Source organism: Panicum virgatum, chromosome 5N, assembly GCF_016808335.1.
Source record: "Panicum virgatum strain AP13 chromosome 5N, P.virgatum_v5, whole genome shotgun sequence".
Taxonomy (NCBI): domain Eukaryota; kingdom Viridiplantae; phylum Streptophyta; class Magnoliopsida; order Poales; family Poaceae; genus Panicum; species Panicum virgatum.
In genome coordinates this window covers 49,291,862-49,303,748 of record NC_053149.1, presented here as the reverse complement: position 1 = coordinate 49,303,748, position 11,887 = coordinate 49,291,862, and the positions used below count along the sequence as shown (strand labels likewise).

At 49.6% G+C, this 11,887-nt stretch overlaps 2 protein-coding genes and 1 long non-coding RNA gene across 3 annotated transcripts; 1 reads left to right on the top strand and 2 right to left on the bottom strand.

Annotated features, from left to right (window-relative positions):
* Positions 1-1,040: 1,040 nt before the first annotated feature.
* LOC120676983 lies at positions 1,041-1,688 on the bottom strand. Its single transcript, XM_039958327.1, has one exon. It carries the CDS (start codon positions 1,561-1,563, stop codon positions 1,153-1,155), a length of 411 nt encoding a protein of 136 aa, XP_039814261.1. The 5' UTR covers positions 1,564-1,688; the 3' UTR covers positions 1,041-1,152.
* A 690-nt stretch (positions 1,689-2,378) lies between these two features.
* Positions 2,379-6,179, bottom strand: LOC120672868 (ketol-acid reductoisomerase, chloroplastic-like). The gene is made up of 10 exons (XM_039953473.1): positions 5,847-6,179; positions 5,638-5,730; positions 5,079-5,144; positions 4,696-4,836; positions 4,011-4,238; positions 3,753-3,870; positions 3,544-3,683; positions 3,294-3,461; positions 3,034-3,189; positions 2,379-2,942 (listed from the first exon to the last, which is right to left on the bottom strand). The coding sequence occupies exons 1-10, from the start codon at positions 6,117-6,119 to the stop codon at positions 2,577-2,579; spliced, it is 1,749 nt and encodes a 582-aa protein (XP_039809407.1). The 5' UTR covers positions 6,120-6,179; the 3' UTR covers positions 2,379-2,576.
* A 2,435-nt stretch (positions 6,180-8,614) lies between these two features.
* LOC120672357 lies at positions 8,615-9,818 on the top strand. The gene is made up of 3 exons (XR_005674101.1): positions 8,615-8,738; positions 8,851-8,989; positions 9,622-9,818. It is a non-coding gene; the product is annotated as an uncharacterized LOC120672357 (long non-coding RNA).
* The last annotated feature ends 2,069 nt before the right edge of the window (positions 9,819-11,887 follow it).

The window sequence follows — 11,887 nt, the reverse complement described above, 5'->3', positions numbered from 1 at the left end:
ATGATCGAATAATAATTACCAAATACAAACTAAATTGCTACAGTTCTTTACACCCAAATTTTTATGCATCTAAACAAGGGCTTGATGGCACTACTATAGCTAGGATGCCATGGAATGGATTGATCATCCATGGCTTCGAGAGCAAGCGTGTCGTGTACTCATGGAGGTAGCCGGTGCCCGGTACTAGTGGCGCGGACGGGAGACGATCGCGGGCCCCCGTAATTCCGGGGCAGCCTGCCGACCGGATGCGGATGGAGCTGGACAGCTGGTGGCTGGTGGGAGCCGGCCGGGACTCATCCGTCCGGGGTAGTGCTCGCATCCACCCGCGACGTGCGGTTTTGCTGGGCACCGACGCTTTCGGCCGGGACTTCACCCAGCGCCCGGCCGTCGGCGCCGGGTCTAATGATCACTACTCGCTAGACGCGGCTCGGTTAATGATCTGACTGGAAACGACGACGGGCGCAAGGCAAGTCCAAGGACGAGGGCACGAGGTGTCGTCATCCGTGGTCATCGCTGGCATCGTCCCAGCCTCCTCCAGCTCCAGGCTACTCTAACGGACCCGCCTCCCATACCACCTCGTTGCATAAAGGTGGCCCACGCCGGCCCGACATATCTTAACCCAGGCCCGGGAGGCGTAGGAGCGGACTGCCCCGGCCCATATGAATGGGTGGGTGGATGGGGGCCTAGGATGATCCAGAATGATTGAGCGGAACAGAAGGAGCACCAAGGGCGTCCCGGTCAAACTGGCGGCACAGTGCAAAATATTAAGATGAGATTCTAGCGGGTAGATGGAGGAGAATCAGGATGCAACAGCAATGGTCGGAGACGGCGAAGAGCACCGGCTACTTTTCTTGTGGACTTATGTCAGGGGCTCGGATGTAAAAGTATTATATCAATAAAATCCAACTCTTTTCTCAAAGAAAAAGTAGTGTTCACGTTTTTTCTCCATTGTCAAACAACTCTAAGGTTCATATTGCAATCCATCCTCGCAAAGCACACTCGTGATTAAAACAGTAAAAATCCATCTTCTTTCTTGATCGCGCTAACCTCGGCCGTCTAGCGCCTTTCTTTTATAAAATTATGTGGCAAATCAAGCAGCAGGGTACGTGACGTGTGCGACCGAGCAGGCACCGTGCGGGGTGCGCGCGGCGGCTACTGCCCCGCGGCGAACGCCTCGACGGGGAAGGTCTTGGTGACGCCGGCGAGGCTCTTGAAGTGGATCTTGCCCGTGGGCGGGTCGTCGACGGAGATCTCGTTGACGGGCGGCCACAGCATGAGCTCCTTGGCCTTGACGCCCTTGAGCTTCTTGATGCGCTTCGCCTGGACGTACCCCGTGATCTCCACGTCGTAGCTCACCTGCTTGCTCACCAGCTTGAACTGGTGCTCCACCTTCTTGCGCTGCGCAATCCACATGTACCCCGTGGCGCGCACGAACCCGACCTCGATCACGTCCGCCAGCGGCAGCAGGCCCAGCGGGAGCCCGAACTCCTCCAGCAGCGACACCGCCATCTTCAGGCCCTCCTCGTGCCCCTTCTTCACCACGGCGCCCTCCCTCTCGGCCATGGCTGCTCGCTTCGCTTGGTGGTCAGTTGATCAGCAAGGTCGCTTCAGTTATTATTACCTGCTCTGCTGGAAATCGCTTGATCGATGATGTGATTTGCGTGTGGTTGCTGAGAGTTTATATAAGGGCGCGAATCATCAGGAGACGCCAAACGAACGAGTGGTGACGGACCTCGAAATAATCGTTGCGGTTTAGGAGTTTAGCGTCCGAATGTTCGGCGGCGAGATGACCGAGCGATGCAGCATGTCGGTAGTGCCCAAGGCAGTGTTGTCTGCATTGCCTAGTCCGAAGGGCCGGCAATGTCGCCGGTGCAATGCTTGCCCTCGTCCCTACCAATTAAAAAAAAGGGGGGTTGCAGCATCGCTGACAAATAGTTCGGGCTTCCATTCCGTCACAACTGAAAGCGATGAAAGAATGTGACAAATGATCACCAAGACCTCTTCATGCGCCCACATAGACCCTCGCTTCATTAGAGACAACTTTTACGGCGCACAATAAGACCACTGCCTATAGTACCTCATACTACTACCCTTATACTACTTATCCTACCTAGATATACTACCTTTATAGTACTAATCGATGTTGCACTATTATAGACAAATTTTGACCATCCGATGTTTACATACAAGTCCTTTTCAAATGGTAATATATGATCATATTGTGTGCCGTAAAAAACCTCTCACTAGAACTCAAATAGTTCAGCTCAATTTAGCAAAATGAAGTATCGTCGACAGAAATATTCAACGCGGACAGATCACAACGATCTTCATTGATCACCTCTAAAGCATCCACATTGAAAAGGGCATAGTGAAACAGATACTCAGACCAACCACTTATTTTGATTCATGCCAAATATAAGTTCAGTGCATCACACAACAGTTGTCCTACACTCAGAGAGTTTACTTTTCCTGTTCGCAAACAGCAGTAATACATGGTCTAATAAGAGCTCAAACGCCCACACTCATAATACCCTTATATAACCTAACCAGAGACGGACTGCAGATCGATACAAACTTTAGGAAGACTGCCGGAGCTCTGGGCGCACAAAATCTGCATCAGCAGTCACTGAGATGTCGACGGTGGGCCTCAGCTGAGCACAGACTTCAATGGCACCATGGACGGGATCAGACATGAAGTTGCTAATGAGGTCTTGGTTGATTGGTGCCTTCTTATCAACAGTAACAAAAGCTTGTTGAGTCAGGATGTAGTCGAAACGCGGTGCCCACTTCCTTGATCCCAAGCGAGCAGTCGTGGAGCAGTTATCAACCATGAAGGCAACCCCACGAGCATGCATGAATGGGTTCAGCGAGTCCACAGACTCAATCAGGCTCTCATTGATGATCTCGGAGTAAGAGTGGCCCTTCTTCCTAAGGACCTCAATCTGAAAGGGCACAAAATAGAATAAATTGTAACATTTTACCAATCAATGTATGATAAAATCCTATTTTCAATTTTGGGATTCAGGATCCAACCTGAGCCATCATTAATGCAACATACACTCCAGCAGTGAAGGGATGCAATGGGCCAAGGTCACCTTGTGGCCTGGTTGAACGCACCCTTTCACCCACCTTCCACATACGTGTTTGATCAATATTGCCCATGGGAAAAGCAGGAAGCCCTTCCTTTTCCTATAAAAAGGAAGAAAATCAGATGAGTCAGATGTTTTATTGTTTCATTGGATATCCATGAAAGAAATATGATTTAGCATTTTGAACTGGATAAGAAAGCATACATAAAATCTCCTCCCGGCCAATACCACACTTCTAATCTCACTTCCAGAAGAAACATCTTCATAGCACTCATACAAGATGTCCATGCATGGGTAGTATGCCGCGCTATAAGCCTCAATGAACTGCTTCTTTCCTTCTTCGGTCAAGGAGTTGTACACTTCAAGCATACCCTGGTAACATGGAAAGATATGGAATGTATAAAGCATAAAAGATGAAAAGAGACATTAGAAAGATAAGAAAAGCTCCACGTACCTTCTTTGAAATAGTTTTAGAGATGATTCCAGTGATACTCTCTACAGTGTTCTTATATGCTGAATCCTCATCCATTCCTTGCTCAGTGTATCTCCTGAAAAGAGCCTCCACCATGCCATGAACAGCACCGAGCAAAATACCTGCATAATAAATAATTAGTCGTGCGGCTTGCTAACCTTTATTCAGGCAAACATGAAAGTGGATATCACCTCGCTCTCCAAAAATATCGCTCCTGTACTCCTGCTCTAGAGTAGTAGCAAATGTGAAAGGGGAACCTAGAGCAACTGACCACCCCAGAGCTACATCTGTAGCCCTTCCATCAACATCCTAAATGCAAAGAACAATACAAGGACATCAACAGAGATTCGAAAATATATATTGAAACAAACAAAAATAGCATGTGTTCTTTTATGAAAGTAAACTAGTTAAATAGTAAACTGTTCCAATAATACCCATGCGTAACATACCTGGTGAACAGCAAAGCTAGCATTGATACCAGCACCATTTATCTCTTTTCCCTGAACATAAAGCCTTCTAACTGATGGGCCCATTCCCTTGGGGCAGACAGCGATCACACTGATGTTCTTAGGGAAATCTAGGCCCAGGGATTGCAAATGTCCAAGGAGAAATCCGTGTGACAAACCAAGAATACTGTTGGGTTTCATGTGTGAGAAAATTTTCTCATAGTTATCTGCCTGCACATAGTATCAAAATGCTGTAAATCAAATTTTCATAGAAAAATTGTGTAGAACAAGAGAAGCAAAATTTGCTGGAACGAGAACCAAAAGAATAGCAAGCATAAAATATGTACAAACTAACAAAAACATTCATTTTTCCCCAAGAAACAAAAGTGCTGCTAAGATAAAACAATTGCAAGCCATAGAATTAGCTAGAGAATGACCACGCTGAATATAGTGAGTCATATAGGAATTTATGCCACCCGACAACTGTTTTAAGACACAAACAATACCGGACAACTGTTTTAAGACACAAACAATATCGAAATTATCAGAGTATGATTAGCAAGAATCAGCTTCATTCCAAAGTAATATAATTAAAATATAATTTAAATCAATAGAATGACAGCACTATACCAGAGAATGATCACAGAAAAGACAGTATATGAGCATACAAATCACCGAAGAAACAAACCTGAGCAGAATCGGATATCAGAAGCAATACAAGATCACTGCCTGATATAGTCTCCCATATATCACCCAGAGTCCCACTCTCTTCAGTGTATCCAGCTGCACGGGCTTCTTCGAAAGATTTAGAACCTTTCCGGAGACCAATCTGAAACCAAAACAACAGAATCAGAGAGGTAAGAACTGTTTAAGTACTTAGATACCAGTTAACAAACCCATAATTTCCAGCAGTTATTTTTACTACCTATGGAAAGTTGAGTCAAGAAGAAATTAAGAAACATTTGATGGCCTACTCAAGTAACAATTTAGAGCTAAGTCCTGTGATAAATTTTAAGCTTATCTATCAGGGCAGGATATGCTGCACGGGAAGACTGCAAAAGAAGGCCTAACCTTAACAACAATGTCTGACTTTGCCTCAACAAGTGAGTCCCTCAAGTTCTGAGCTTGTGCAGGACCCTGCAAAATTAACACCGGCTATGTTATTGCCTGCATATTGTTTTATCAATGGAAGAGATCATGCCCAAAGATCAATAGAAAATTTCGTGATGGGGAACAACTATAACTTATAACAAGGAAACATCAAGCAAATATGTATTGTAACATCTAGGCAAAGCATAGTTCTATTTATGATCCTATCTCATTTCTATAACAGAGGCATTCGCAGCATCCCACGCCAAACATAGCAACACCAAAACCGCTCCTACTAAACCAAACTATATCTAATATTAAGTAACACTAGCCCTATCCCTGTAACACTCGAGCCCAAAAAGCAGGAGCCAAATCAGAAGATGTGTGCTGTAGTAGTGCGCTAGACTGGCATTAGTAGTTGGAAGCAAGTAATACTAGTCTACTAGCGTATAATGTTTTTTTTCGTACAAGTCAAAAATACCATCAAGCAAACTTGACAACAAGGATCATTCCGTGAGAACAGAGTTTGCAGACTTTTAACCTGCGAGCCCCAGCCAATGACGCCAATCTGTTTGATCCCCTTGAACGCCTCCGGCAGCAGCGGGAACAGATCCCTCCCACCCCTGACAATATACTGCAACATAAACTCACCAAAGTCAGCAAACAGGGGTGCGGGTTCGCCCGACGGCTCGAACTAATCCCCGACGGACCACGGGACGGAAGGCAACAGCACGGGGGCACAAATCAGACCTCCTCATGGCCCGCCAGGGACACCTTCTCCTTCTTGAAGACGGAGGTCTCGAAGTCGAGCGACGGCATGGCGGTGCCGACGACCGACGGCGACGCGACCTTCGCGGCCACGGTGCGGCGGCAGCCCGCGGAGGCGGCGAGGCGGCATGGGGCCTGCGCGGCGGGGAAGGAGACGGAGCCGGCGGCGGGGCCTGGGGCTCCGGAGGGGGCGTGGTTTAGGGTTTTGCGGGCGACGGCGAGGTGGGTGGTGGTGGAGGAGGTGGCCGCCGCCATTTGGGAGGGACTAGGGTGAAGCGTGACGGCGTGAGTGTGTTTCGGAAGAAGGGGGAATTCTTTGGAGATGCGTCCGTGGGCCTTTTATCTGTGGGATTGTAGGGCTGAAAGGTGGTGCGGTGACAGTAGGAAAGTCACATCGCTATTGCTATTGGTATGGGCTACTGGACTTTTGAAGTTAAGCTACTGGACTACTTGTAAGAGCAACTCTAGCAGACTCTCTATCAAACCCTCTATCTCAAATTTAAATAGTGAAATCAAAAAAATAACTCTAGCAGACCCTCTATTTGAGTCCCTGAACTAGGGAGGCCTCCAAATCTCCCCCTCCACCCCTAGGACTGGGAGGTCTCTAGGGAGCCCTCCGTCCGTGGGCCCCACTCATCAGCCCCTCTAGACTTGGATGAGAGCTTAAAATTGAGGGCTTCTGCTGGAGTTGGATGTATTATTTGGAGGGAATGAGATGGGTACAAGCCCCCAAAAGCTATATGAGAGCTGTGATTTGAGAGCTATTGCTGAAGATGCTCTAATGGAAGAAATTACAAGTCAGCATGGTATGTATTTTTCTGGAGAGAAAAAAAACCATCGACTCTGGTCCAAACATTCACTGATTATTATTGTAAAAAAATATGTGCAGAGGTGTATTGTGCTCGAGATTAGTGTTTTTACACACATCTATACTATATGTTGGCTACAGTCGAGCTAAGATTTTTTTTTTGGCATACCTTGTAACTTTTGGCTCAAGCCATATATATTGTTTTATCGTATGCTGGCTACAAGAAATGTTATACGGACGCGTCATTGGCAACATAGCACAAATATAAAAATATGCTCTACGTAGAAATGGTACGGTTGATAGACTTGTACCCTTGTTCATTTATTTGATTCTTTTCAACATCATTTTGACTGTATCACGCGCGCACTCACCTTGTAGAATCATCACTGACAGCGTGACGTACATGTTTTTGTACTCGTAGCTATAAGCCTTTATTAGGCAGAGCCCAAAGGACAGAGGAATTCGCGTTTTTCTTCCTAACGATTTATTATTGTTAGTACGCGAAACACGGCCCTGCTGCAGCCTGTAGCCCGCGGCAACTTGCATGGTACCAAAGCGCGAAGTGGCTCTTATGCGCTGGTTAGGGTCTTGGTCCTGTTTAGAGTTCCACCCCGTAAACATAAAAAAAACTGTAAACATAAAATTTTGCGAAGAAATCTTGCTAATTTGAAGTACTAAATAAAGTCTATTTACAAAACTTTTTGCATGGTTGGGCTGTAAATCGCGAGACGAATCTAATGAACCTATTTAATCCATGATTTGCAACAGTAATGCTACAGTAACTATCCGCTAATAATTGATTAGTCATGAATTAATTAGCATCAATAGATTCGTCTCGCGATTTACAACCCATCTATGCAAAAAGTTTTAGTAAATAGACTTCATTTAGTACTTCAAATTGATAAGATTCTCACGCAAAATTTTTTTACATTTACATGTAAAACGAACTAAACAGACCCAAACCCGCCGGCTGATCCACTGAGCGCGCGGACGGGCGGCCGACCGCCGCCTTCTATCGCGCTCGTGCTGATCAGCTGGTCAGCCTCACGGACAGGTCACCGTTGAAACATTCGCAACTTTCCCTGCGCGGTGGCCCGTACCGGGTCGTGGCCCAAGCCGGTGAGGCGGTGACACCCGGGTTGCTGTCCATCAAGCAAGCAGGCTACGCGGCCAGGAACCCGGTGTCCAGAGCAGAGCGCGCAGCGCGCTGCGGGGAGAAGACGATCAACTTGTGAGGGCCAGATGTATGGGCCTGCACTGCCTGCTTCTATTTGGAAGAGGCCCAGCCCAATCCACACACAGGCCCGCAGCCTGCCTGGGGCCGCTGGCGCGCGACCCTCTCCTCTCTCAACCTCAAAATCTCTTAATACGATTCGTGCACCAAAAACTATGCGGCGAGCGTGGCCACGTCATCAACAAAAATCTCGGCCGTCGATCCGGCGAACAACGGCCGGCGGCTGGCCAAGCCGCCCCCACCGACCCACCCTCGCCCCCGCCCCCGACCGGCTCCTCACGCGCCTCGCCGGCCGCCCCCGCTCCTGCTCCGCCCCGCCCCGCTCCGACGGCGGCATGGGCGAGGTCTACCCCCAGCAGCGCGGCCCGCACGGCTCCACCTCGCAAGCCGTTGCGTCGCCGCGACCTCCGCCTGCGGCTCCACCCTCGGCCTCCGCCCTTCGCCTCCATCCTCCGATGCAGCTCCTTGCGGGCAACGCGGCCAAGGCACGCGCGAGGCCCAGCCCCGGCGTCACGGCCCCAGCGCGGGCTCTTTGCGGGTGCCCGCATCCACGAGAGCGGCCCGGGCGCCGCCTTCCTCCTCCTGCTCCGCGCGGTGAGCTGCACCCCGATGTGGCGCGTCCCCGGGTTTGGCGCGGCCGGCCTGCAGATTCGGATGGCGGCGCCCCGCCGCGAGGTCCTCGCGGAGACGACCTACAGCGGCAGCCATCGCTGTGCTGCTCCCTGTCGCCCGCGAGGAGGCCAGATGAGGCACTCCATATAACTTTTTCCCCATCGCAGAGAGCCGCCGTCGCAGACTCTTGGCTGGGATCCGGCCACCACAGATTGTCCAGGTAATTTCTTTCTCTTAAATTTTGATTTCCTTTTTCATCCATGATTTACTATAGATATTCCCTTCAAATTCATCATTCAATATCTCGCTGCTGCCCTTCGATTCCTCCTCAGTCTCTCCACCGGCTGGAGGTCGCTGCTGCCCTCCGCTTGGTCCCCAACCTGGTCGTCGCCTCCCTGCTGGAGTAAACAAACACCACAGCGGCTCCCACGCGCCTGGCGAGCGTCTCATGGGCATGGTGCAAGACTGCAAGTATACCGCACTCCATCCCCTACCTTCCACCGTTCTTTCTCCCGGTGCTTACCGACGTCACATCCGATCGGGCACGCCCGCGACGCATGGCCAAAATAAGAGGAGGCACAACAACTAAGCATAATGTCAGCCTAACAACCGCGAGCCTCCTGCTCCTCCCTCTTGCATTGTCCACGGCACCTCCATCTTATCATGCACGGCAGCCATTCATGCCTGTGATGGCCTAGGGAACGAACAACATATATGTGCATGTTATATGTTTGACGAATTGCCCATATCATCAGCACTTAGTTTACTCTGTAGAAGTTACTATTCAGTTAATGTATAATTTCGCAACCTGACATGCAAAGATTCATTGGAAATACAGTGCTACGGCCTCATCGTTACTGTGTACCTTTGATTCATCTGATTTTTTTTTCACTGGAAACCAATCACCAATCAGCCTTCCATGCTTGTAAGGGAATTACAATACGTCGCATATTTGTTCCCTTTCGGTCAAGTATCTTATAACTACTGTTTTGCTATCCAGTTGTTTTGTTAACCCTAAAATATATACTAATACCTATGTGTTGGTTTACTCACACAAATAATTATACTGTGTATCCTGATTCAAATTTGCATTGTACTTTCAGGAAACCAGAAGAACAGCCGAGCCCAAGTTGAAAAGAATAGCGAACAACAGGTATGTAATGTAAAGAAGTTTATGCTTGATGCATCATATTACAATAACTGATATTAACATTGATATATCATAAATCATAGGAAATCATATTGGGTGTATTGTGTTCTACCTTCAATTTATAGAATGACAACTACACATATTTCCTTTATCAATTTGCTGTGACATACTTTGATTTCAAATGGTATTCAATATGCATTTCTGACCGAGTACAGTGAAGAACGGAACCAAATGGTAAACCTAGAAATAGAAATTCCATGCTCAGAGAGTAATCAAAGTAGATCATCAATGTTTTTGTGCACACACATTTGTGGTGATATCAACGATGAAAGAGAATTGATGGCATTAGAAATCCAAATGCTGCAGACGATCTATGGTGTCAGGCAGGGTAATAGACTTCAACTCACATAAAACCCAAGTCGTCCAATTAAAGTTTTACCTGCAGCCTACGACTTTTACTCACAAAATCCAAAAATTACCTTTTTCGCTGTGCCACTTACACCGTTCAAGAGTATGGTGATGTCTCATTAATCATTCAAAATTATAGAAATGAGATATATAGTTACCTTATGCGTACATCCAATTTTAGAAAAGAGGGTGATGACAAACAATTGGCTTTGTCAGTTTGCGGCATACTTTGACAAGTGTTGCTCTGTAGTTGCTCCCCGACAAGCTTGATAATGATATGACGCGCAATGAGTTACTCAAGTCCTTTACCAATATTCTCGTCTCACTAACTACTTTTCTCACAAGGATCCTGGAGCAGTAGGATTTCATATTCATCGTATTGAATTCATATAGTAACAGCCAATGTTATAGACTTATAGTGAAAATTACACGTTTCAGTTTGTTCCGAGAGTGGTAAAATCTAAACTACTAGCTACAATAAAGTGATGATGCAGGAAAGCGCACTCCTAGATCTTCATTTCTACATTTGGCTATGATCATCATCGTATGATCCCTCACTCAAAACCAGCAGAAATCACAAGCTGTTCAAAGGCAACAGATACAACTACAATCACAATTGGCCCGTCACAGGCCTTGCGCGGCAATGCCGTGCGCCTTTTCTAGTCTCTATACTACGATTCGCGCACCAAAAGGTGCGACGTCAGCGTGCCACGTCGACAAAAAAAATATCGGCCGTCGATCTGGCCACGAACGGCCAGCGGCATGCAGAGGCGTCCCCACCGACCCACCCTCGCCCGCGCCCCCCGGCCGGCTCCTCGCCGGGCCGCCCCGGACGCTGGTTGTCGCCGCGTCACGGAGAGGAAGGAGGGGCCGTGCCGCGATGCACCTCCGGCTTCGGCAGCCGGCCGCCGCCGGTCCACAGAGGGAAGGGGCCCGCGGGGCCGAGACTCCTCGCGCCCGCAGACCGCACCTTCCTCCTCGCGGCGAGGGGCAACCCGCCGCGGTGCGCCGAGCTACCCATCGTGACGCCGCGGAGGAGAACGGAGGAGGAGCCGCCGCAACGTCGAGCTGAACGCAAGGTAGTCGCGCCGAGCCACCTCGCGCCGCCGGGCTCCTCATCGGCGCTAGCGGCGAGGCCCGGCTGGGTCGCCCGCGCCGCCGCGGTGCGCCGAGCTGCAAGCCGGACCGCCGCGGAGAAGGAGCCGCTGCGTCGAGCTGCCCGGCGGGAGGCGTGGCGAGCTTATCCTTGCGCGCGGTCGTTGAAGCGAGGCTGGGGGCGAAGGTCGGCAGCTCGGAGGTGGCGACGAATACGGTGGTCAACGAGCAGTAGCGGGAGCATCAGGCGGGCCTCTTCCACCGCCACGACGTCGGCCACTCACCGCGCGGTGGCCGCGGGGGATCTGGTCGTGGCTGCTGCACAACTCCTGCCCCGCGCAGGCGGCGCGGCCCCGGCCTCATCGTCATCGCCGCATGCCACGATGTCCATCACACCAAGAAGAAAAGGGGCCGCCTCTTCATCGTCGCCGCCGCCGCCAAAGCACATCTCCATCTCCGTGCGGGTGGAATGGCCCCGGCAGTCATCGTCATCTCCGTACACCACGGAGGCCATCGGCATCAAAAAAGAAGGCGGTGGACAACAAGGACGAGGCCACACCGCGCGGCGGTCGAGAGGGAGGCAAGGAGGCTGGGCGGAAGCCACGCAGGGCGAGTCAGGTAACCGGACGGCGACAGCATGGGGTGATGCAGGCAGTCGGCCAGGCGCTAGAAGCTGCGAGAGGAGATGAAACAGGAAGAGAGAAAGTTTCCTGCGT

What these genes read in the sequence shown, in the direction of transcription:
- LOC120676983 (XM_039958327.1), bottom strand. Translation starts at nt 1,563, where the DNA reads ATGGCCGAGAGGGAGGGCGCCGTGGTGAAGAAGGGGCACGAGGAGGGC.
- LOC120672868 (XM_039953473.1), bottom strand. Translation starts at nt 6,119, where the DNA reads ATGGCGGCGGCCACCTCCTCCACCACCACCCACCTCGCCGTCGCCCGC. An exon ending in CTAGCTTTGCTGTTCACCAG is followed by an intron (nt 3,871 to 4,010) that starts GTATGTTACGCA and finishes CTTTGCATTTAG; the next exon opens with GATGTTGATGGAAGGGCTAC. An exon ending in CTAAAACTATTTCAAAGAAG is followed by an intron (nt 3,462 to 3,543) that starts GTACGTGGAGCT and finishes CCATGTTACCAG; the next exon opens with GGTATGCTTGAAGTGTACAA.